The 22,408-nt window shown below is 45.8% G+C and overlaps 1 protein-coding gene across 1 annotated transcript; it reads right to left on the reverse strand.

The window, feature by feature from the left end:
* Nucleotides 1–8,816: 8,816 nt before the first annotated feature.
* Nucleotides 8,817–14,365, reverse strand: LOC149366428 (uncharacterized). Its single transcript, XM_089558851.1, has 2 exons — nt 12,541–14,365; nt 8,817–9,636 (listed from the first exon to the last, which is right to left on the reverse strand). The coding sequence occupies exons 1-2, from the start codon at nt 12,621–12,623 to the stop codon at nt 8,853–8,855; spliced, it is 867 nt and encodes a 288-aa protein (XP_089414977.1). The 5' UTR covers nt 12,624–14,365; the 3' UTR covers nt 8,817–8,852.
* Nucleotides 14,366–22,408: the final 8,043 nt, after the last annotated feature.

Here is a 22,408-nt window from a genome sequence, read left to right on the forward strand (position 1 = left end):
AATCTCCAGAGATCACACTAGGACAAGCTCTGCCTGTAGCCGCTATTACGAAAGTGTTTCGAGCAGAGTAAGCTTGCTTTAGTCGGCTTGAATTCTTCGTCACAGCAGCGAGCGGTTGCGCTGCGAGCTTGTGGTCTTGCGGAAAACAGTGGAAGACGACACAGTCGCGGCCGTAGTTGTTCGTGGACACGAACGCAGAGTAGTACCTGTTGAATCTGATTCTCAAGGTCGGCTGACACGCTTTGTACGTCGCAACGCACGCAGTACGAGGAACAACGCATGCAGCACGAGAAACAACGCGCGCTGAAAGCGCGCTCGGGTGCGCCGAAGCATCCCCGGCTCCTCAACATGACGTCACGCTGGCCGACATGGACGAGGTTTCCCTCTCCGCTGTTCCCGTCTCCTGCGCTCGCGCGGGGCGCGGGAAATTTAAACATCGCGTTTTTAATTGGTGATTGCGCCACTGTTTTAGCCAAAATCGAAAAAATAATTTCACAGACGTGATCAGCAATGACACTACTTCAAAACCCTAGAAGGTTAGCTGATTCGAAAACCGCCTCAGTATCCCTTTAACTGTGTGCATAGGCGGGCACAGGGTTCTCCATGAGAATGAGCCAAGTTTCAGCACAGTGCTCCCCACCCCAACCTCCTCTCACCTAGGCCCTTACGGCTATAACAGAGCGCAAAGGTGAGGAATGACTATAAAATGACTATATATTTATTTCCATGAGGTGTAATTTCAAAACATACAAGATATTATTCAGCAGTAGTTTTAATTTTAATCTGTAACATTGGCAGACGAATATAGGGTATAGAGAGGATAAGCCGCTGGTTTCTTCACAGTCAAAATGTGAACAAAGGGAGGGAAAGCCTCAGGGTGCTTGCCAGCATTTCCACAAGAGGTCTCGTCTTCACCCAGACGAAGACAGCCCTCTTGTTGAAACCTCCGCAAGCACACTGAGGCTTTCCCTCCCTTGTTCAACACGCGAGTACCGGCAGAGGAAGGCACTCACTGCGTCGCTGAAGCATCAATGCAACATCGCGCTTCCGGAGTAATTTCCATTCTCTCTAGACCTCAGAAAATGTGAGATTTGTTTTTTGTCACTGTCACTGCAACAAAGAACCAGGAAAGCTTGCCTCAAAATGGCCCGGTAAGTAAACAGTTCTTGGAACGCAACATTGTGGGTCTTCGGCCACTAGAAAACCTGATTGGCCATAGCATTGCACTGTAAACAATGACGGAACAGGTCCGACAGGGTACATGTATGGCGCAGACTTGGCGATTAGGAGGCTTAGACAATGGCGAGGGGGGGGGGGGGGGGGGCGCCCTTCTCCCTTGTGCGTGCACATATGACGGTGTCTAAGTCACAGTACTGAGTTTGCCTTGACGATAGTCTTGGATGGTGTCTAATTACCGACATTTGGTCTTCCTTGACAATGAAGTTTTGTGACTCTGCATAAACACATCGGAGTCAAGTAGAGACCATGAATACTTTTGGCGGCATGGAAAATGGAGCGTGTTTTTCAAACGATCGAATGATTTCCTCACGGAAAGGAAATTGGCTGGAATGGGCCGCAAGTAGAGGATTTCCCCGCGTAATAACGATGCTAGGGGAAGTTGCCATTAGGAGACCATTTACAAAACCTCCCAAGCTACTATGTGTGACCGATCTGTGGACATGTCTACAGCGCACAACGCTTTCTGCATTGCACTTAATCCCTTTCTGAAGGAGGTTTTACAAACCGGCACGGTGTTTTTGAGACCAGTGCATGCGGAAGCAACGTGCGCATCCACTTGGCAATAGGGGTGCTTACATTGCACCTGATTACTATCCAACGTCGTTCACGGAAGAATGCGTATGCAGGTAACTTGTGAGCCATTTTGTAGTGCATGCCTTTCTGAAACGATCGGACTTTACTGCGAAAAAGTGCTATCCAGAAGTTCTTAGAGGAAATCGTAGTATCCGGTTCAAAGGATACCTCATGCTGTCGAGATATCAGTGTGCGTAGGATTGCTGAAATCAAGGGCGTCCGCAGAATTTTTTGCAGGGGGGGGCCCCGTTGGTGCCCCGGGGGGGGGGGGGGGTATGTTCGTAGCAAAAAGGCGCTATTTGCGGAGTAAATTTATTTATTTATATATAAATAAAAATTAAACAAAATGCACACATGAAAGAAAAATTACAAACAGCAAATTAAAGCGCGGCTAGGAGAGGTACATTGGAGTTTGTCAACGAAGAAACAACTAAAATTAATAAAAAATGCAAAAAGATGCTATATCACTTCGTGGAGAAGAGTGCTCAGTCTTCCTGCATACGGGTTCTCGACTCACCCGGATTGATGACCAGCACACAGCACAATATGTTCGCAAACACGCAACTACAGTCACTCAGTCAGTCTTCCTTGAACAGCAACTGTAGGCGCCTCGGATTTTTCTGGGCGAATTGCGTAATTACACGTGTGATAAATTCACTTCTGTGCTTCATTACACGCTCTCGGTGCACACTCATCATACACATTGATTGGAAAAACTGTTGAACGCGTACGTTGAAAACAAAAGATGACTATATATACAACGAAAACTTATTTACAAGATAAATGCACGCTCGCAGCTTCATACACCTCGCTCCATCTTGCTCGCGCATCCGCACAGTCGAGCAACCCCACACACACTGCTCGCCGCTCGTCGTTTTCTCGTCCGCTGTCTTGGTTGTTCTCAGCTTCGCTGACAACCGGCCACTAAAAACACCCAAGCACAAACACAGAGGCGCGCACACGTGCGAGGGCTTACTTGCCGCAGTATCCCCGAATGCGCACTTTGGGGGTGAAAGGAACGCCGCGCAACTTCCGAGGGGAAGGGACACTCGCCACTCCGATCGGAAAATTTGTTTTTGTGTTTTTATGGGGTTCAGAGCCCCAAAACGACTCAGGCTATGAGGGATGGAGTAGTACGGAGTTCCGGGTAATGTCGACCACCTGGGTCTCTTTACCATGCACTGACACGCACAGTACATGGGCGCTGTTGTGATTTGAGGCCCAGCCAGAGGTGACAGGCGAGCCAGGCAGGCGCCATCGGGCTGCGTTGACCAAAGGCGCTGGTTTTCACAGAAGACGCAAAGAACGCTGGTGTGGGGGCGCCTCGGGAGACTGCGTCGCCGTGAACAAAAGCAGCTAATCCCCTTTGCCGGAGATTCTGAAAGCGGCGCTTCTACCGAACTGCGCTACACGTGGATCGGAGGAGACAGCGAGCGGCGGCGGCACCAACTCATCGCCCGCTTGCCCCTGAGCAGCCCGACAAAGCGGGGGTGGACACGGCTGATTTGTCCTTCCCTCCTTAAGAATTCATCGGTGACCGGCGTAACGACATAGGCGAAAACAAGATGCCCCGTGCACTGTCTGCCTCCGTGTCGCTATCTCTCTAGAGATCAAAGAAACAGACACCCATCTCAAGGCGGCTCGAAACACATGCTCGCCGGTGCCGCTGTATGTCTGGAACAGGTCGCCCTTCAGTAGAGCTAACGATGGCGTGGTTTGAAAACGGCGGAACGACGCACGCCCGGACGCGGCATTTCGCAGATGTGACCATGCGGGGCTGCTTTTACCCTTTTGACTGAGCGCACCACCGCCCCTGGTGTGCGGCCATCACTCACGGTTCGAGTGAGTGATTTTCCAGGGGGGTGCAACCGCCCCCCCTTGCCCCCCCCTCCGGACGCCCATGGCTGAAATCGATGCGTGCAAACAGAAGTTAATCCACTTACTTCACTGAAAACATTAAAAATAAACGAAATCGCATTTCACAAGCTCATTTCGATTTCACTCCCACAGTGACAAAAATTAGGAGCCAGAAATCAGAACCACGCCTTGCACACATACATGGAAACTTGTATGCAGTGGTTGACTTGCCAGGGCAGCCCCCACCCGCTAAAATTGCCGGCGACAGAGCTCCGCTTACATGATGCTGACGGGAGCCTTTTCATTACCACAAAAAAAAAAAAGCCTTTTTGGGGGGACTCTGGGTGAGCGTGCGGGAGCTAAATTTTCAACTCTTTTCTGTTCTACGGGCACTGTCCAGTGCCGAACATACTGGCACCCTTCGACCTGTTTATGAAACGCTCCTGGCCCTCCTTCCACCCGCCACCCTCAGTTTTCTGTTCTCTTATTCAAGAAATTTAGACAACACAGTGCCTTGGTGCAGAGGGCAAAAGGCGAAAATCAATCCGCCTGACTGGGCCCTAAACGCCACTCGAACACAACAGCAAGGGGCACATACATACACATACATAAACAATATAATGATCACAGTGTAAATGTTTGCACAACACAACTTCCTAATATAAACATTCATTATATTCTTATTAAGCAGAAAACACATCTAAAAAAATAACAGGAAAGGACAGTGCTAGAGCATAGATCGAAGATACGTATGGAAACTAATATTATACCTAGAAAAACAAAAGAAAGAAGAAAAAACACAAAGCAGAGCAGTGCAAGAGAAGATACACATCCCACATATGTATAGAAACTAACTGTGTACATAAAAAATAAAACAAATGTGCGATCAATAGAAAGATGTAAGCAGAAAAAAAAATTATAGTGCATTTTCCTGAAAATAAATTTTCACCCACTTACGAAAAGCAAAGAGAGAGGAAGATTTCTCCATAATATTAATTAACTCGTGATGGGAGATCAAAAGGTTTGGGATTTGCCAGTTTAAAGACTGCCTACCATAATTTGTTCTGTTTCTTGGTTTCTGTATATTTGTGCGTCTGAACTCGTATTGTGTTTGATCAGTCGTGTATTTAGAAAAAAATTGTTGACGATTGGCTACGAGTTCCAAGAATGCCACCTGAGACAGTCGCTCATAATATAATGTTTGGTTGGTTGGTTTATGGGGTTTAACGTCCCAAAGCGACTTAGGCTATGAGAGACGCCGTAGTGAAGGGCTCCAGAAATTTCGACCACCTGGGGTTCTTTAACGTGCACTGACATCGTACAGTACACGGGCCTCTAGAATTTCTCCTCCAAAGAAATTCCAGCCGCCGCGGCCGGGATCGAACCCGCGTCTTTTGGGTCAGCAGCCGAGCACCATAGCCACTGAGCCACCGCGGCGGCCATAATATAATGTTTGTATAGGTAGTATTTGGTTTTTGCTGAAGTAGAAAGATATGGAGTCATATCTTGATAAATTTTCAATAAAGTGAATAGATTTCTTTTGCAATAAAAAAAGGCTTTCAAGATTTGCTTTTCCAGTGACTCCCCAGGTAAGCAAACAATAGCGCAACCTTGAATGAACTGCACTGAAATAAAGCTGGCGCCTGAGCCGGAGCGGTAGAAATGGGCGAAGCCTGTTGAGCATTTTAATGCATTGTGCTATGGTACGCTTAATGCGCTGAATATGTGGTGTCCAGCGGAGATTTTCGTGGAATTGTACACCTAAGAATTTTACTTGCGTAACGCGCTCTAAAGGTCGATACTGAAAAATTATCAGATTAGCGAGGTGAATTGGTCTGTTGCTAGAAGAGAATACAATATATTTTGGTTTTATTAACAATGAGTGCTAGTTGGTTGGCTGCAAGCCACTGTGACAAATTCATCAGCCATATATTCATAGTAGCAACTGCAGTTGATAAGTCAGGTGTAGAAAAGAAAACGCTTGTGTTGTCTGCATAGAAAATGATTTCTGGCATGCCTGGTATTGATACAATGTCGTTAATATAGAGAAGGAATAACATAGGACCCAGTATGGAGCCTTGCGGTATACCATATTTTATGTTTCTTAGTTCAGATTTAATGTTGTTGGCAACGACATATTGGGAACGATTTGAGAGATAACTTTCTAGTAGTGTAAGGGAAATACCTCGTATTCCATAAAACAGGAGTTTTTTAATAAGTATGTCATGTTTAATGGAGTCGAACGCTTTGCTGAAGTCTAAGAATATGCCCAGGGTGTAAATATGAGTTTCTATGTTCTGAATAAGTGTTTCTTTTATACTAAGTAAGGCAGATTCAGTTGACTTATGTTTCTGAAACCCATATTGACTGCTACATATCAAGTTGTGTTTCTGTAGATGACCAGTAATCCGAGAATTAATAACCTTTTCAAAGATTTTTGAAAACAGAGGAAGTACTGAAATTGGCCTGTAATTTCCAAGATCGTTCACCGTGCCGCCTTTGTAAAGGACAACCACCCTTGCTATTTTCATTTTCTCTGGAAAAAATGCCTGTTGTTAAAGTAAGATTTGCTATACGGCAGAGCACAACACATATCAAGTCAGAAATTGCTTTTATTGGTGCTGCTTTGATACCATCATAACCAGAGGAGCAGTTGTTTTTTAAGCTATATATTAGGCTGCAGATTTCTGCAGGGCTAGTTGGAGACAAAAACATCGTATCTGCTAGCCTATGCTCTAAGTATTTCTCAAAATGTCCAGAGTCAGCCCCATCAAAATTTCCAGAAGTTAAAAAGTGTTCGTTCATTACATTGGCAAGAGCTTCACCTCTTAGGACCTCCCCCGCTATTTCCATTTCAAGCGAGATTTGTGTTTGCAATCTTTGCAGAAGTTCCTTGACAGTACGCCAGGTTTTCTGCGGATCGTAGTAAATTTCTGAAAACCTTCCACTGTAGTAATGAATTCGAGATTTTCTTAGGTCCGAGCCTAATTTATTCCTAACTTTTTTATACTGTTCTAAAGTTGACAGATCTTTCATTTTTATAAATCTGCTAAACAGATGGTTTCGGGCTCTTATGCGCTTTACTAAATCAGAAGTAATCCAAGGTTTTCGTGCTTTTTTGCACTTGGTTAAGATTGCTATAGGAAAAGTGCAATTGTAAAACTCTATTATTTTTTCTATAAAAGTATTGTATACTACATCAGGGTCGATTTCGCAAAGACAGTCATTCCAATTTACAGAGGAAACAAAGTTTCGTAAGTGTTGAATTTTTTCCTGTGTTGTAGGCTGAACCGTAATTTCCAAGCATTTAAGTGCAGTGATTTGTGCACGCGATCTTGGAATAAAGCAAAAGGTTGACAGGTGGTCACTAAAATCGCTTAACAAGACACCTGATGTCGGGTCCTGTTCATCGTAATTAGTCAGGCATAAATCAATTAGGGTCTCACTCGAGCCAGTAACACATGTAGGCACATTAATAATGTTAGAGAAGCCATATAAAGATATGATGTCGAGAAAGTAATTTGTTGCCGGTGATTCTTCCAACATTTTTATGTTAAAATCACCCATAATTACAATTGGTTTCTTATCAGAAGACAGCATATCTAACAAAATTCTTGCATAGACGCGGAAGGGGGCCGATAAAAAACACCAAACACAAAACCACTTGTTTTGATAAAAAGCGTCTCATAGTGCAGACTTGAGAAACTGTACTCAGGCATAGCCTGATACGAAAGATTATTTTTAATGTACAGTGCAACTCCACCGCCTTTCTTATTTTTTCTAGACATTGTTTCGCACCTGTATCCTTCGAAGTGGACGATGTCGGCAGTATCTGCATACCAAGTTTCACTGAATGCCAATACGTCAAAACTGTGGTTTAAAGAAGATAAAAAAATGTTGACCTCCTCATCCTTATTTTTCTTCTGGTCACATTTTTGGCTGTGGCGCCCATCGGACGGTTTATTATTCGCTGCCTTATCGGTATTGGCTGTTTGAACTGCAGCACTCGCTTGCACGATAATTTTAGGCGAAACGAAACTGTCACCCTATCTTGATTCTTATTAGCTTTAATTCACTTGTACTGCTTTTCTTTTGTAGTTTTTTTTTCTAGCAAAACGGTGACAATAGTCAGAGACATTCTATTTTATATCCCTTTCTCGAGTTCATAAAAATTAAGTTTGAACTGTACGTCCAACCAAAAACAAAAAGGTGCGGCCAATTTGGTTGCCACCTCATATCCAGAGCCGAAAATCGCCGCAATGTTTCATCACAGTTGAGTTTCCCTATCAATCTGGTGGAGGGGAATTTCGTTGAATATTATTGAAAGGTGCTTGACGTCTTGCAGATTCAATACTGCTCAATCACGTTGCTAGAGGACACTTCTGGATAGGTTAACTTTTTATTAACAAGTAATAAAACAAAGAAAGGTACAAGCAAGGAGAAAACTTATTTAGGTTCGACTGACTCGTAGTTTTACGCGACGAAAACAGCCCTCCGTCCCGCCAAAATAGCTGTTTTTAAAACCTATGTCCCCGCCCTCGGTGGGGACAATAACCGATCCGGTAACCCCACAAACATCAACCCAATAAATCATTGGGAAAGGAAAACATCACCAATCAACAATTGGGAAAGGACAACACAGCCAATGAATAATTTTGGAAAGAAGATTACTCATCTCGACAAACATTGTGCAAATATGCAAACAAGGGAAGGGGAATGAGGGGCTCGTTATAAATATGACAGAAGCCAACAGCCACAGAAACCAAGGGGCACAGGGGATTTCTTTTTAAATTTATTTATTTAATTTTGTGGTGTTGATCAATTTAGAATATTAATGAATATGTTATCATATGTTATCACTGATAACATATTCAGTAATATTCTAAATTGATCAACACCACAAAATTAAATAAATAAATTTAAAAAAAAATCCCCTGTGCCCCTTGGTTTCTGTGGCTGTTGGCTTCTGTCATTGTGCAAATATGTACATGTGGACACGACGAAGCATGGTGCGTGAATGACGCTTTATTCAAGAAGGTGAGCGGTTATATAGGAAAGTGGTTAGATAACAGAAATGGGGGCGGCTTCTGTCCGGCTAGGCGCGTGTGCATGACTTGCACTACGTCACATCTCCCCTCTCTCTCTCTCTCTTTTTTTTTTTTATCGTCGAAACAAGCAGAGTTTTAGAACTCAGGCGCCAGGTATCTTCGTGGTGGTTGGCGCTTCCGTTCACTCCTGCGGAGTTGTGTAGATTCGGATGTCCCTGTAGTGTCTGGGACTCCCACAGCTGGCAGCGGCGCGGGAGTCTCGTGGTCTGGAGACGAGGGAGGAGGAGCCGGATTGAGGTGTTCTCTTGTGCGCTTTAACTGTTGACCCTCTTCCGTTTTGACGATGTAGGTACGAGGAGTCTCAGCCCGCTGTACGACCATGACAGGGGACCACGATCTTGAGGGCACGTTGTACATAGTTGCGGTCGAGCCAGTGCGAAGCTCTGGAAGAGGCCGTGTACCTCTGTTGTAGAAGCAGCGTTGCTTGCTCCTGATGTCTTCTATCCTTCGTCGCACGGTCTTGGGTGGCACTGTTTGTGGCTGTAGGTGGCTGGCTGGTACAGGAAGCAGAGTTCTTGTCTGTCGGCCCATGAGCCTCTGCACAGGGGACTTCAGAGAAGAGTCCCGAGGTGAATTTCGACACTCAAGCAATGCGGCACAAAACTCAGTGCTGCCGAAACGGAACCGCCTTAACAGCTTCTTAGCTTCCTGTACTGCTCTTTCTGCCATTCCATTCGAGCGGGGATAGTACGGACTAGACCGGACGTGTTGCAGGCCAATCTTATCGGCGTAATCCTTGAACTGCTGGCTACTGAAGGGTGGTCCGTTGTCTGTGCAAAGTCGCCTTGGGAAGCCATGTGTTGCGAAGATGTCATTGCATGCTGCAATAACCTTGTTGGCTGACGGCGCTTGCACAAGCCTGATTTCAAAAAAGAAAGAGTAGAAGTCAACAACAACTAAGTACTCGGCACCGTTGTGATGACAAATATCAGCTCCTACTGACTCCCAGGGCAGAGTTGGTATCTCGTGACTTAACAGCGGTAGTCGCACATTTCTTGATTTGTACTTTTGGCATGTTTGACGGCGTTGAGCGACTTCTTCAATATCGCTGTTTATACTTGGCCAGAAGACAACGGTTCGGGCGCGTGCCTTCATTTTTTCTGCTCCTGTGTGCGCAGCATGAAGAGAAGCCAGTACCTCACTGCGCAGTCTGGCAGGAATGATAAGGCGATTGCTCCAGAACACAAGGCCGGATTCAGTATGCAGCTCGTCGCGGAAGCTCCAGTAGCTGCGTAGCTTGGGAGTGACGTCAGCCTTGTCAATGGGCCACGCTGTGCTTGCATACTGGCGAAGTTTCACCATGCTTGGGTCACGGTCCGTCTCCCGCAGAACTTGCTCCAGGCGCCTTTCTGAAGCTTGAAGACAAGCGATAGTGTTAACGTGGAAATGCGCGCAATGTTCTACGAGCTGTGCTTTATTAGGAAAACGTGATAACGCGTCAGCGATGAACAGTTGTTTTCCCGGAGTATACTTGACATTTATATGGTATTTTTGCAGGTTTAGACGCATACGCTGCAGGCGGAGAGGGCACTGGCATAATGGCTTCTTGAAAATCATTTCGAGCGGCTTGTGATCAGATTCCACAATGACTTCTGGCTGCCCGAAAATGTAGTCCTTGAATTTTTCACAGCCGTGGACGATTGCTAGCATCTCTTTCTCTATCTGCGCGTACCTTTGCTGCGCTTCTGTCAGCGAGCGAGATGAGTAAGCTAAGGGGTGTCCATCCTGCATTATCACAGCGCCAATTCCGTTTTGGCTGGCGTCTACAGATAGGGTGATTGGTTTGCCCTTCTGGTAATATGCCAATATGGGAGCCGCTGCTAGTGCTTCGCGCAGTGCTTCAAAGCTTTTTTGATGTCTGTCTTCCCAAACCCATGCAGCATTTTTTTTCATAAGTTCTCGGAGCGATGCTGTGAGCGTTGACATATTAGGAATGAAGCGGGAAACGAAGTTCACCATACCCAAGAATGTCTGTAGCTCTTTCCGGTTGCAAGGGGCCTGCACGTGGAAAATATCTTCCAGTCTCCCTGGATCCAGGCTCAACCCGTCGCGCGTCAACACGTGGCCTAGGTACTTGACGGATTCCTGCAAGAAGTTACACTTTTTTTTGTTCAATTTCAAGTTGTGCTCCTGACATCTTGTCAGCACATTGACAAGATTTGCGTCATGCTCTTCTTTAGTTCGACCCCAGACTTGAATGTCGTCCATTACGACTGCTGTGCCAGTGAGACCTTCTAGTACTTTGTGCATGGCGCGCTGAAATATTTCGGGAGCCGAAGAAATGCCGAAAGGCATACGTAGGAACCTGTAACGACCGTACGGAGTGCTCATTGTGCAAATTTTGGAGCTTTCCTCATCCAGTTTTATCTGCCAAAATCCCGTAGCGGCATCCAAAGTCGAAAAGTATTGTGCTCCACACAGAGACGGTGCAATGTCTTCTAGCGTTGGCATAAGATAATGTTCCCTCAGCAGCGCTTTGTTCAAATCAGATGGATCGAGACATATGCGTACCTTGGCGTTCTTTATGACGGTAACCATGTGGCTGGACCACTCGGTTGGCTCGGTCACCTTGGAAACTACTCCGGCTGCTTCCATGCGGTCCAGTTCCGCTTTTACTCTGTCCTCGACTGCGAACGGAATCCGGCGTGCTGCTTTGACCACCCCTTGGGAACCTGGCTTGAGCTTCAAGTGGTAAACGACACCCTTGAGCTCGCCTAATCCGGAGAAGACGTCTTCATACGGCTTGACTACGTCGTACATCTCTTGGTGCTCCAGTGAAGCAATTCGGCGAATCAAGCCCAGCTTCTCGGCGACTGAGCCGCTAAGAGTCAGGGATACGTCGTCTTCCATTACGAAGAATGTTGTTTCAAATGTTCCCTCGGGTCCGGTCACATGAAGGTGACTACGTTTCGTTGCTTTTTTCTGAAAACCAAAAAATGTGTTCAGCCCGACAGCGCAGTTTTCGGGTTGCTTTTGAGTTATCTTCTGCAGCTGGCTACGTGATATGATCGAGCAATTGGCTCCTGTATCAAGCTTGCAGGCAACTGGCGTTTCTTCTATTTTCACGATTGCAGTCCAGCGGTCGTCTTTCTTGCTGCTTGGCGATAAAGTTTTCAACCAGAAATTATCTGTCTGTCCGTCTGAATGCGCTTCTAGTGACGCCACTTTTTGCTCTTTCACGCAGAGGTTCGCGCTCTTCGTTTTGCACGCAGCTGCGAAATGATTTCTTTTGCCACATTTTAAGCACGTGCGTCCCTTAGCAGGGCATGTCGCACTTTTGTGAACGCGAGCACATTTGTTACAGCGACTTTGCATTTGAAAGACTGCATTGACCTCCACTTGACGGTTCTTGCTGGAGTGTATTTCTTCACTTTGCTCTTTGCCGTGTTCCCGAGCTCGACAAATTTCAAGTTTTGGTGAAGGAAGCATTTTCTGAAAGAAGCGTTTCTTGAAGTTTCTTGTCTCTCATTCCCAGAATGATTCTGCTTCTTAGCATGCGTTCTTCCAGCTCGCCGAATTCACAGCTTTTTGCTAGTACACGCAGCTCCGTTAACCAATCGTTAAAATGTTCGTCTTCCTTCTGGTCACGTTTTCCAAATCGAAACTCGTGATAAGCTAGGTTTAGTGCTGGTTTGTAGAACGTTTCAAACTTTCGCTTCAGGACGGCAATGTCGCTTTTATCCTCTCCAGCATCAAATACGAAAGTGCTGTACGTTTTGCGTGCGTCTTCTCCAATACTGATGAGAAAGGTTGCTGCCTGTACCTCTTTCGGTTGTTGGTCCAGGTAGGTTGCAGTTGAGAAGAGCTCGAACTCTTGCCTCCATGCTTCCCAGCTATGCCAGACATCTCCCGTTGTATCCAGGGCCTTCGGTGGTGGCAGCAGCGAAGTGACGGGGGCGGTAGGCTGGGGGACGTGCTGCTCGGCGTCTGTCATGGCTCTGGTCCGATGCAATTACCCGGGCCTCCCGGATTGCCGTGCTTCTGCCGTCGGTTACGTTGCCCGGTTGCGTTGCGCGGTCGCTAACCGGCCACTTCTGACACCATGTGGACACGACGAAGCATGGTGCATGAATGACGCTTTATTCAAGAAGGCGAGCGGTTATATAGGAAAGCGGTTAGATAACAGAAATGGGGGCGGCTTCTATCCGGCTAGGCGCGTGTGCATGACTTGCACTACGTCACAGTACACTTTCCATCATCAAAATTTCAGAGCATCCTTCCCTCCCTCCCACGAGTTTCACGAACATTCTCGCTTTCCCACGGTGCAAGTCGTTTCAACCTCTGGTCACCATCTGTTCAGTACCCTCACTTACACACTGTCTTCATGCCTGCAGTAGCATGGCAATGTCCTGTTGACCCCGCCTCAAGCTGACAACGCGCGCCGCCATAGACATGGGACAAAAGCCACGTGACGAGACGCGGGTCGGCCTTGCCGCGAGAACGTGTATAGTGGGATGCGACCTGATGTAAGCGTTCCCGGAGAGGGTTTGACCTTTTGCAGTAATCTCGGAATCCTCCGCTGTCCGGCTGCCCTTATCCAGCTGGATGGCAAGTGTGACTCACCCCCTTCTCTGCAGTTGTGCGGAGGGCAGGAAAAAAAAAAACCCAGTGGACATTTCTTTATCGCGAACCCGGACTCGGCAAACAATGCACAAGTAATGCTCTTGTTTCGGCGAGTTGATTCATCTTTGAACTGGTATGTGCTGGTGCGAAGATGACAGGACACAACAAAGTGTGTTCCTTTTTTGTGTCCTGTCTTCTTCACGCAAGTACGTACCGGTTCAAACAATGCTCAGCACCGTGAACTTCACTACCACCATCAGCACGAAACAATAATTTCTGGCGCAAATTAAAACATAAAATATTACCATTTTGGATATCTTCTTGGCGTCAAAGACATCACCATGTCTGATGCTATGCATAAAAAAAAAATAAAAACCACATGTTTGATTTGTGATGCTGGGCGCCTTCAGGTACATGATAGAAACAAGAACCCTCTGGCATTGCCGAAAAGCGCACTTGGTTATCGCGTCGTTTTCGGGCCTGAGCCGAGCTTGTGCAGTTGAATAGCTGGGCCAAGTAGGTCAGGTTTTCGCGTGGGTCCGGCCCAATCAACAAATTATGGCCAGAGCAGAGCTCTGCAATGCGCACACCTGGGCCCAGAAAAAAACCCGAGTCCACTGCAGCACTCAAGATCCCTTCTTACAGTAGTTATTGCCAAGAAGCGGACGATCGTTGTTTCAGCAGTAAGCATTGTAACTCTTGTGTATATGTGATCGAGCCGTGCAGGGAGCGTGGCAAGATACACCTGTCTATATTTCCAGGACTGGAAATGCGGAATTCGATAAAGAATCTCAAAAAACAAGTAGCAGCTCACTGCATCTGCAAAGCGTCTGCGCCCGTGCCAGTGGTGAACTACAAATGCAACGAAAGATTGCCGTTCCCGTGCCAGCGGAATCCTCTGCTTCGGTTGTCCAAAGACACCGGCATGATGCCTCGAGCACCATCAGTAGTGAATATTGGCTTCCCTCAGCTGTCAACAACATGAACATAGCTAAGGGGGTATCGCTGTCGCAAAAAATACGCGACCGACTTCGCTGTCGCGTCTACCCACCACTCGCATCCATTCATTGCCACTCACGTCCAATCATCAATCATGTCCACTCACCACTCACCTCTACTCACGCTCACATTCACTCACTCGCACTCACACTCATCTCCACTTACACTCACAACCACTCACTCGCACTCACACTCGTGACCACCGACACTCACATACACTCACTCGCATTCACACTCACGTCCACTCACACTCACAGACGTGAGTGTGAGTGAGGCGATATGAGTGCACTCATGAGTGAGTGTGCCGACACATGATAGGGGTGCATTCTGGAAGATATTAACAAGTAATTACACTCTAACTGGCATATATTCCAGTTTCATGGTTCCCCCAAAATATATTGGACTATGGTCAACACATTCAAATCAAAGGATACACGGTTTTACAGGATACGAGCATCAACCTATGGGTCTCCTGACGTTGGCAGCGGTTCCCCTTGGAAGATTCTCCTCGCAATTTGCAGTCATCTTTTCAACATCATTTATGACACCTGTGAGATGGAACACAGGAAAGCAGACCAAATGAAAATAGTGTCCCACAGCCACAATCAGCATTGTTAAGCTACTTGCATTTAACAATAGTAACATGAATGCCACGAGGACATGTCAAAGGGAAGATAAATAATGCGATGGAAGAGTGTAAAGAGTTTGTCCTTGCTCGGAGCAGACTATTAAAACGCTTAGTTGTTAATTCTTAAATGATTCTATAACAGCAGACTGCAGTGGTTTCTTTGCCCCAAAAAAAAACATTAAAATTGAAATGCTCTTTTTTTTTTTTTAACTTGTCGGCGCGATCAGTTGGCTACAAGTACCGCCACCTGTATCACCTATATCGGGCCCCAGAATAGACAGCAGAGCTTTAAGCACGGTATCACAGTTTCTCGAGTGTCTAGGCACATGTGAACCATACCTTTTATGGCTACAATAGTCCCCGAGAAAGCAAGCACACCACGACAATCGCAGAATTGCACTCACTCAGCGATTAAAGGCAGAATGGACCGCATAAACCTCGGAACAGAGTAGATGGCGCATCGACTTTAGTCAGATCCGCTAGAGTTGAAAGCAGCTACGAAAAGCTCTATCACGACTGTGTCAGCAAAACTGTCACATAAGAACACGGAGATCCATTCAATTTTTCGCGGCTAGCCAGTGCAAATCGCCACCTTAGCACTTGTTGCGTTTACTTGCACGCGGGTGCACGCGATGAATTATCCACTTCGAACGGCAAAGTACTTCAACCTGCACCAAAGTTAACTGCTTTAACTCTGGTTACACAAGTAGCTTTGACTGCGCAAAATGATTTGCATCTGTGGCTAGACATTTGCAAAGCTTTGGCTTTGCTCCGACCGGCAAAAGCGCCAACGAGTCGGAAAACCGCCATGCACGCGCGAAGACAAAACACGATTTCTATATGACATGCTGCGGCTTGACATGCATATAGACCAGCAGTATAAACACAGAAAACACGTATTTGTGACCCACAAATTTGCGAACGCCCTCAGTTTACTTGCCATGACAGCAGCTGGTCGCCTTCGTATTTGGTCGCACAGCGTTGTGGAATGGGTGGATGGATGACAATGGCTTTACCACGGGCGGCAGCTTACGCCACCTAGCCTATACTTCCCCCATTGTTAAATGATTTTTCTTTTCCCTTTCTTTCAATTTCGCTCTTACAATGTCTAGTTTGGATACCTTTTCCCCTCCAAATTCACCGCTCCCTTGATTTCCTCCACCAATCTTCCAACCACCCCTTCGTCAATGTCACGCCCATCCCATCCACTCACCAGTCCTCCCCAGCAAATCCAAGCGCTGTCCCTATGTCTGTTGCTGTCCTTACGCACCTCAGAACTATAGTGAACTAGTACTCAGAACCAAGTGCTCAATGGTCTCCGTTTTCGTTTTACAAGCAGAGCACAAAATATCCCCTTCTTGAAATTTGGACCTATACGTTTTTGTTCTGAGAGTCCCTGTCCTAGCCTCAAAAAGCAATTAACTGCCCCGCGAATTATGAAATAACCGCTCTTTTTTTTATGTCCCGTTTTCGTGTCCTACATATACCTAGCGCCGATTTTTCTTGCATTCTTTCTTTCGACATCTTTCTTTTTGTGTCCTTTACCTCCGCTTTCACGCTAGTATTTTGTTGCGTCCCATCCCTTGCCCGTAAATACTTCATTCTTAGCTTTCGGGCTCTATTTGTCCATTTTGTGTTAATACTATTCATGTATAGATACGACACCTTTTTTGCCCACCTTGTTTCCTGCCTTCCGAATCTCGAACGACGCCCAGCCCATATCTCCCTGGACTCCCTCATTCAGTGTGTTCCCATGGGCTCCAAAGCTAGCCTTCCTACACTTCTTTGTCTGACCTCCAAACTTGACTGTATTTCTGATTTCATGCACCGGAATGCATTTCCAAATGTGAGACAACATTGATGTGAGGCCCGGTACCATGATTCTCTTATATATACCACTCTAACCACCGCATCCATAGTGCTCTATGTTTCATAACAGGGCCATTCTTTTTACCTACACCGTTGCACTAGTGTAGCCAGTGTATCATAATTTTATAATACACTTGCTACACTAGTGTAACCAGTGTAGGTAAAAAAAAAAATGACCCTAATGTCTTAATTCCTTTTTGCTCTATCCTTTAGAATCCTCTGATGCACTTCCAGATATTTTTTCCCTTCACTTAGCCACCTGGCAACTTATAAGTTCTCACATGGTCTATCATAGTGTCCTGTATTTCTAGTGGGTCTCCCCTCTCATCATTATATACCATTATCCCAGACTTCTCTCTGCTCAATTGGAGTCCTAGCTTGTTGCCCTCCTCACCACAGATCTTAACCAGTTCCTGCAGCCTATCTCGCTTGTCTGCTGACCTTCATGCATATAACTCACGTCAACTCCTACCCTACTCTCTTCCAACCTCTTTTCCATTGGACTCACATATACCATGAAAAGTAAGGGTGATAGTGGGCAGCCCTGTCTTAGCCCTCTTTTAATTTTAGCTGGTTTTGTAGTTTCTCCCTCCCATGTTACTACCACCTCATTGTCTGAATATACACGTTGTAGAAAGTTAACCAGATTTCTATCAGCACCATATCTCTTCAATTGGTCCCAAAGTTTTTCCTGATTCACATTGTCACATGCCCCCTTAATGTCTAAAAATACCATCCATAGAGGCCTCCGACTTGCCTCAGCTATCTCTATACACTGCGTTATCAAAAATAGATTGTCCTCCAACCGTACGTCTGTCCTTTCCGAAACCGTTCTGCAATTCTCCCAAGATCTCCTCACGCTCTGCCCATTCTTCCATTCTCATTTTCACCATCTGCATTGCTAGCCTGTATATAACTGATGTGACCGTGATTTGTCGGTGGGATTTAATATTGTCCTTGTTTCCCTTGCCTTTGTATATTAGTCTCATCCTGATCACTTTCTAGTCTTTTGGAATGCCTCCTTCCCCTACTACTTTTTCAATCATCTGTCGTAATTTCAATTTGCTTTTTTCGCCTAGTATGATAATTAATCTCATAGGTGTGCCGTCTGGTCCTGTCACAGTTCTGATGGGAACCTTGCCTTCTATTCTGTCCCAGTCCCCTGCTGTCCTCTCCCTAAGCTCTTCCTCCCTTGTCCCATTGCTGTCCCTGCTCTCCCCAAGTCCATCCGCCACAGGCTCTGCCAATGCTGCTTCGATTGTTTGTCTGAAATTCTTGTGCTTCCTCTCCCTCTACTCTTTTTCCATCCTGTGTTTTCAGAATGTGTTGGATGCCCTCTGTCCTCTTCTCTTGTAGCCTTATGTGCTCACAAAACCTCTTTGCAGCATTCCTATCTTTCTTATTTACCTCCATCGTCCACTGGACTCCTGCATTTCCTATTTTGGCTTGGACTAATGCCGGTGCCTCCCTTTTGCTCTCAAGGTATTCATTCCATTTTGCATCCACTTTGCCTGGTGGGGCCCCCTTTTTCTCTGCAAATCTGAAGTTCCCTAGATGCCTCTTGTCGTCGTGCTATGGCCACCTTCACTTCCTTGTCCCACCAGCTTTTTGGTGTGTCTTGCTTTTCTTCTTCTTCCCTTTTTCCTTTGGGCCTTCTCTAACTCCCTTTGAAAAATGCCTACTAGGGCATCATATGTCCACTCCCTATCCGGCTGCATGGACACTATGTCTTCAATGTGTCCCGACACTTCCTGCAGTTGTGCATCAGTGAGGTTATGTTTGCTTTCCCTCCCTTGAGTTCCTACTGCTGGTATTGCGCTACCAAATGTAATTTTGATTCTTGTGTGGTCGCTTCCCAGGCTTTTCATACCTTCTTCGTCAATCTTCATGTCCTCTAACCTGTTATACAGTTTGTGTGACTTTCGGTAATAATAGTCAATAGTTGAGTGCGAATTACTTCTTACCCATGTTACTTTCCCTTTGCATTTTATTTCCGTATTAACCATTACTAGATCATGGGCTTCGCAGAATTATCCTAACATCTTCCCCGTTGCATCTGCAGCTTCGTCAAAGTATTCGAAGTGAGCGTTCATATCTCCCAAGTTGATTATTTCCTGATGCGAGCCTAGGTCCGTGATGTCTTTAGACATACATTCGAAATGCCCTTTATTCTCCTCACTCTCTGTTTTAAGGTATACAAACCCTGTTATTGTTCTTAGACTCCCCACTACGCCCTGAAGCCATAGATGCGCTCTGCAGTTATCTCTTATCCTTTCCCAATCTTGCCCCTTTATTAATGCTCCTAGGCCTCCACCTTTACGGTCTTTCTCTTTTCTGTTACACCCTATCCAAGTGTAACCTGCAATGTGTGGCGGTTCTTCCATGTCTCTCAGGTGAGTTTCCGCAACCCCATATACCCAAAGTTTTCAGATTTTAGTTGTTCTTCGATTTCATCCCATTTAATTCGACTTCTTCCCCCTTGTATGTTGATGAACCCAACACTGAGAGATTGCTTCCTTTTCGTTCGCCATGCCCTCTCCTGCCCCCCCCCCCCCCCCCCCCTTTCACATTTGCTGTCTACTCCTTGGCCTGCAAGGGTATCCTGCGTGCCTGTAAAAAAGCCAGTGCCCTACGGCCCATCCTCTTCCCAACCTGCCATCCCGCTGGCTCGGTGTAATGGATGCCATCAGGGCAGAATGGGTGGGAGTTCGTCTCCGTCAATTATCAGGTTGACATCTATCACATCGTACCTGAGGGACTTTCCCATCTCTCTGATTACTGAGTTGGCCCTCATGGCCTGGTCCTCAACGTATGGGCCCTGTCCCCTGATCTCCGGGACTGTGCACAGAGCAATGTGCACTGCCTCGGAGGTCGCCCTGAGTTTTTCCACCCCTGTCTGTATTTGTTTTCCCAAGTGCTTCCCTCTTTCCTGCAACACATCGTTGACCCCTGCGTGGAGAACCATGAGGTTCTCACCTTTCATGTTTTTCCAAAGCTTAGCCTTGGCCCGTTCTGCCACCTCTCTGAAGCATCCACTTGGAATGTTCTCGGCCTGCACCTTGCCATTGTTGAAGCTCATAGCGATGCAGCTTTCTTTTCTATGTCAACCTTGCCAGCATTTTACCAATGCGGCTTAGCTTGTGGTGTTTAATGTCCCAAAGCGACTCAGGCTATGAGAGACGTCGTAGTGAAGGGTTCCGGAAATTTCGACCACGTGGGGTTCTTTAACGTGACCTGACAAGGCATAGAACTCGGGCCTCTAGAATTTCGCCTCCATCGAAAGTCGACCACCATGGCCGGGCTTGAACCCGCGTCTTTCAGGTCAGCAGCCAAGCACCATCCACTGAGCCACTGCGGCGGTCACTGAACATGTAAACCATCTGTAATTTATTGCCCATCTTATGTAATGTATGATCCAACAGTGCTTTAGATGTGAACAGGTTTTTTGGAGGGTTGGTCAGATGTTTAGGGGAATCCCCCAATGTGGAGTACTACTTGGTTTTGTTTTAGTTCTTTGACCCGTCGCTCTTTACCACATATATGCTCCATCTAAGCACGGGTTAATTCATGATCTGTATTTCTTATAGTTCATCTGTATATTCTAGCAGCATATTTTGCAGCCTGCAAATTTGAAAACGTTATAAATAGAGTGATCGTTTGTTAGTCTGTGCATGTCCGTGTCATGTCCGCAAGGTGCTTTCACTGCCGCCATGTGTAAAGGCAGCTGCATTGTGAAGCTGGCCAAAGCATTATCTTTCTGCGGGAACTCCATCCTTGACTTTGATTGGATGAGAAGAAAATTTTATTGATTTGGTTGCAAATCCGAGAAACTTTTACAGCACACAATTAAAACTAATAAAACACCCCCAAGCAGCAAGTAAACCAAAAATGAGCAGAGTGTATCATCATGATGCTGGGCTTTGCTTCCCTGCTCTTGCATCACAATGATACAGCCACAACGCAAGCATGGAAAGAAAAATAAGACAGCATGCTTCTGTGGTGGTATTACACTCAGAAAGGAACACAGAATTTTTCGGACATTAGTATGTCAGTTCGTTAGCTAGCGCCAAAAGTTTTAGTACAAAACATACACACATTGTAACAACACCGAGAACTTGTTTTCTTCTCCATCAAAAGCTTTTTTTTTGGATTAAGGCACAAGAAACCAAGTGAGTAGGACACATACATAGATGCACAACTTTTAGACTTGTTGCTAAAAACCTCATTTCAGAAACTGATTTCTTTTATTTATTTAAACATTTGTCTAAAAAAAACAGCGAAGTTGAAATGATCAGGGGACACAGAAATGAATGCATTGATAAAAATGAGAAATGAAAAGGGAGCGAGAAATAATTATTGTGACCTGAAAAAACATCCACGTTTTATAAAACATATTTACCTATTGGTTATTTTTTCAGAGTTAAACGAAGTCCTGCTCACAAGAATATATCACCTTCTTGAACTGCAACCAGAATTCATGCACACCATTCAACACACTGAAAGTAGTAAAATGATGACATGATGACATCTGCACATGCCACAATTTAAGTCCCATTCATGACAGCAGCAGTTTGCTTAGTTCAGGGAAAGCAACCGCAGAATTGCCCCATGCCGATGCATTTTGAAATCAAGTAAATTTGCATATTTTATCCCAACCTGACCAATTAAAATGTGAGACTGGTTAGCCAGCAATTGTTTCGGTATCTAAAGTTGGGAAAACGCATCAAAACTTTAAGAAACTTTGGTTTTTGAAGCATGTTGACTTTTTTCATGGCATTTAAATGGTGTTTTTCTTTGAACGCCGATGTGCAGAACTGACACTGATGCGGTTTTTCACTCTTATGGGCTCGCACATGCATTGCAAGGATTGATCTCTGTTTAAAGACCATAGGGCAGAGATGGCACCGGAATGGCTTCTCACCCGTGTAGGTGCGAAGGTGGTTCACCAGATTGCCTCTTTCAGCAAAGCTGTTCCCACAGCAGTCACATTTGTATGGACGCTCACCTGTGTGGGTACGGATGTGTTTGACCAAGTCACACTTTTTTACACATCTCAATCCACAGTGGTCACACTGGTAGTGGCGGTCACCGGTGTGGAAGCAAATGCGCTGTTCTAGGTGGCTTTTATTCATGAAGCCCTTACTGCAGTGGCTACAGTGAAGCAACTGCTTGTTCGCATGTCCATCCTGCTGGTTTCCAACAGTGTTACGAACACTTGGCATGGAGTGCTGCATATGGGTGTTGTCACCCTGCAAATTTTCCTCAGGCGGCACACCCTGGTTAGGATCAGCTTTAACCAGGCCTGCACCAATGAAAGACAGGGAGTTTTCAATGGAATGCTGAACAATTAAGACATGTCACAGTTCGTTTGGTAATGTGACCAGAAACCTGCATATCTAGAAGGCAACGTGCGAGTCAAATGTTTAATCCCCCCCCACCCAAAAAAACCCTTATAAACACAATTTTCTATTCATATATCTGTATGAAGGGATAATGTTTTAGCTTTCGAAAAATTACTGAGAGCAATGAGCATACTCTGCGGTAAACCTAAGAGTCAGAGCTGCTATGACAA

This window comes from Amblyomma mixtum, chromosome 1 (genome assembly GCF_055824585.1).
Source record: "Amblyomma mixtum isolate Tamu chromosome 1, ASM5582458v1, whole genome shotgun sequence".
Lineage (NCBI taxonomy): Eukaryota > Metazoa > Arthropoda > Arachnida > Ixodida > Ixodidae > Amblyomma > Amblyomma mixtum.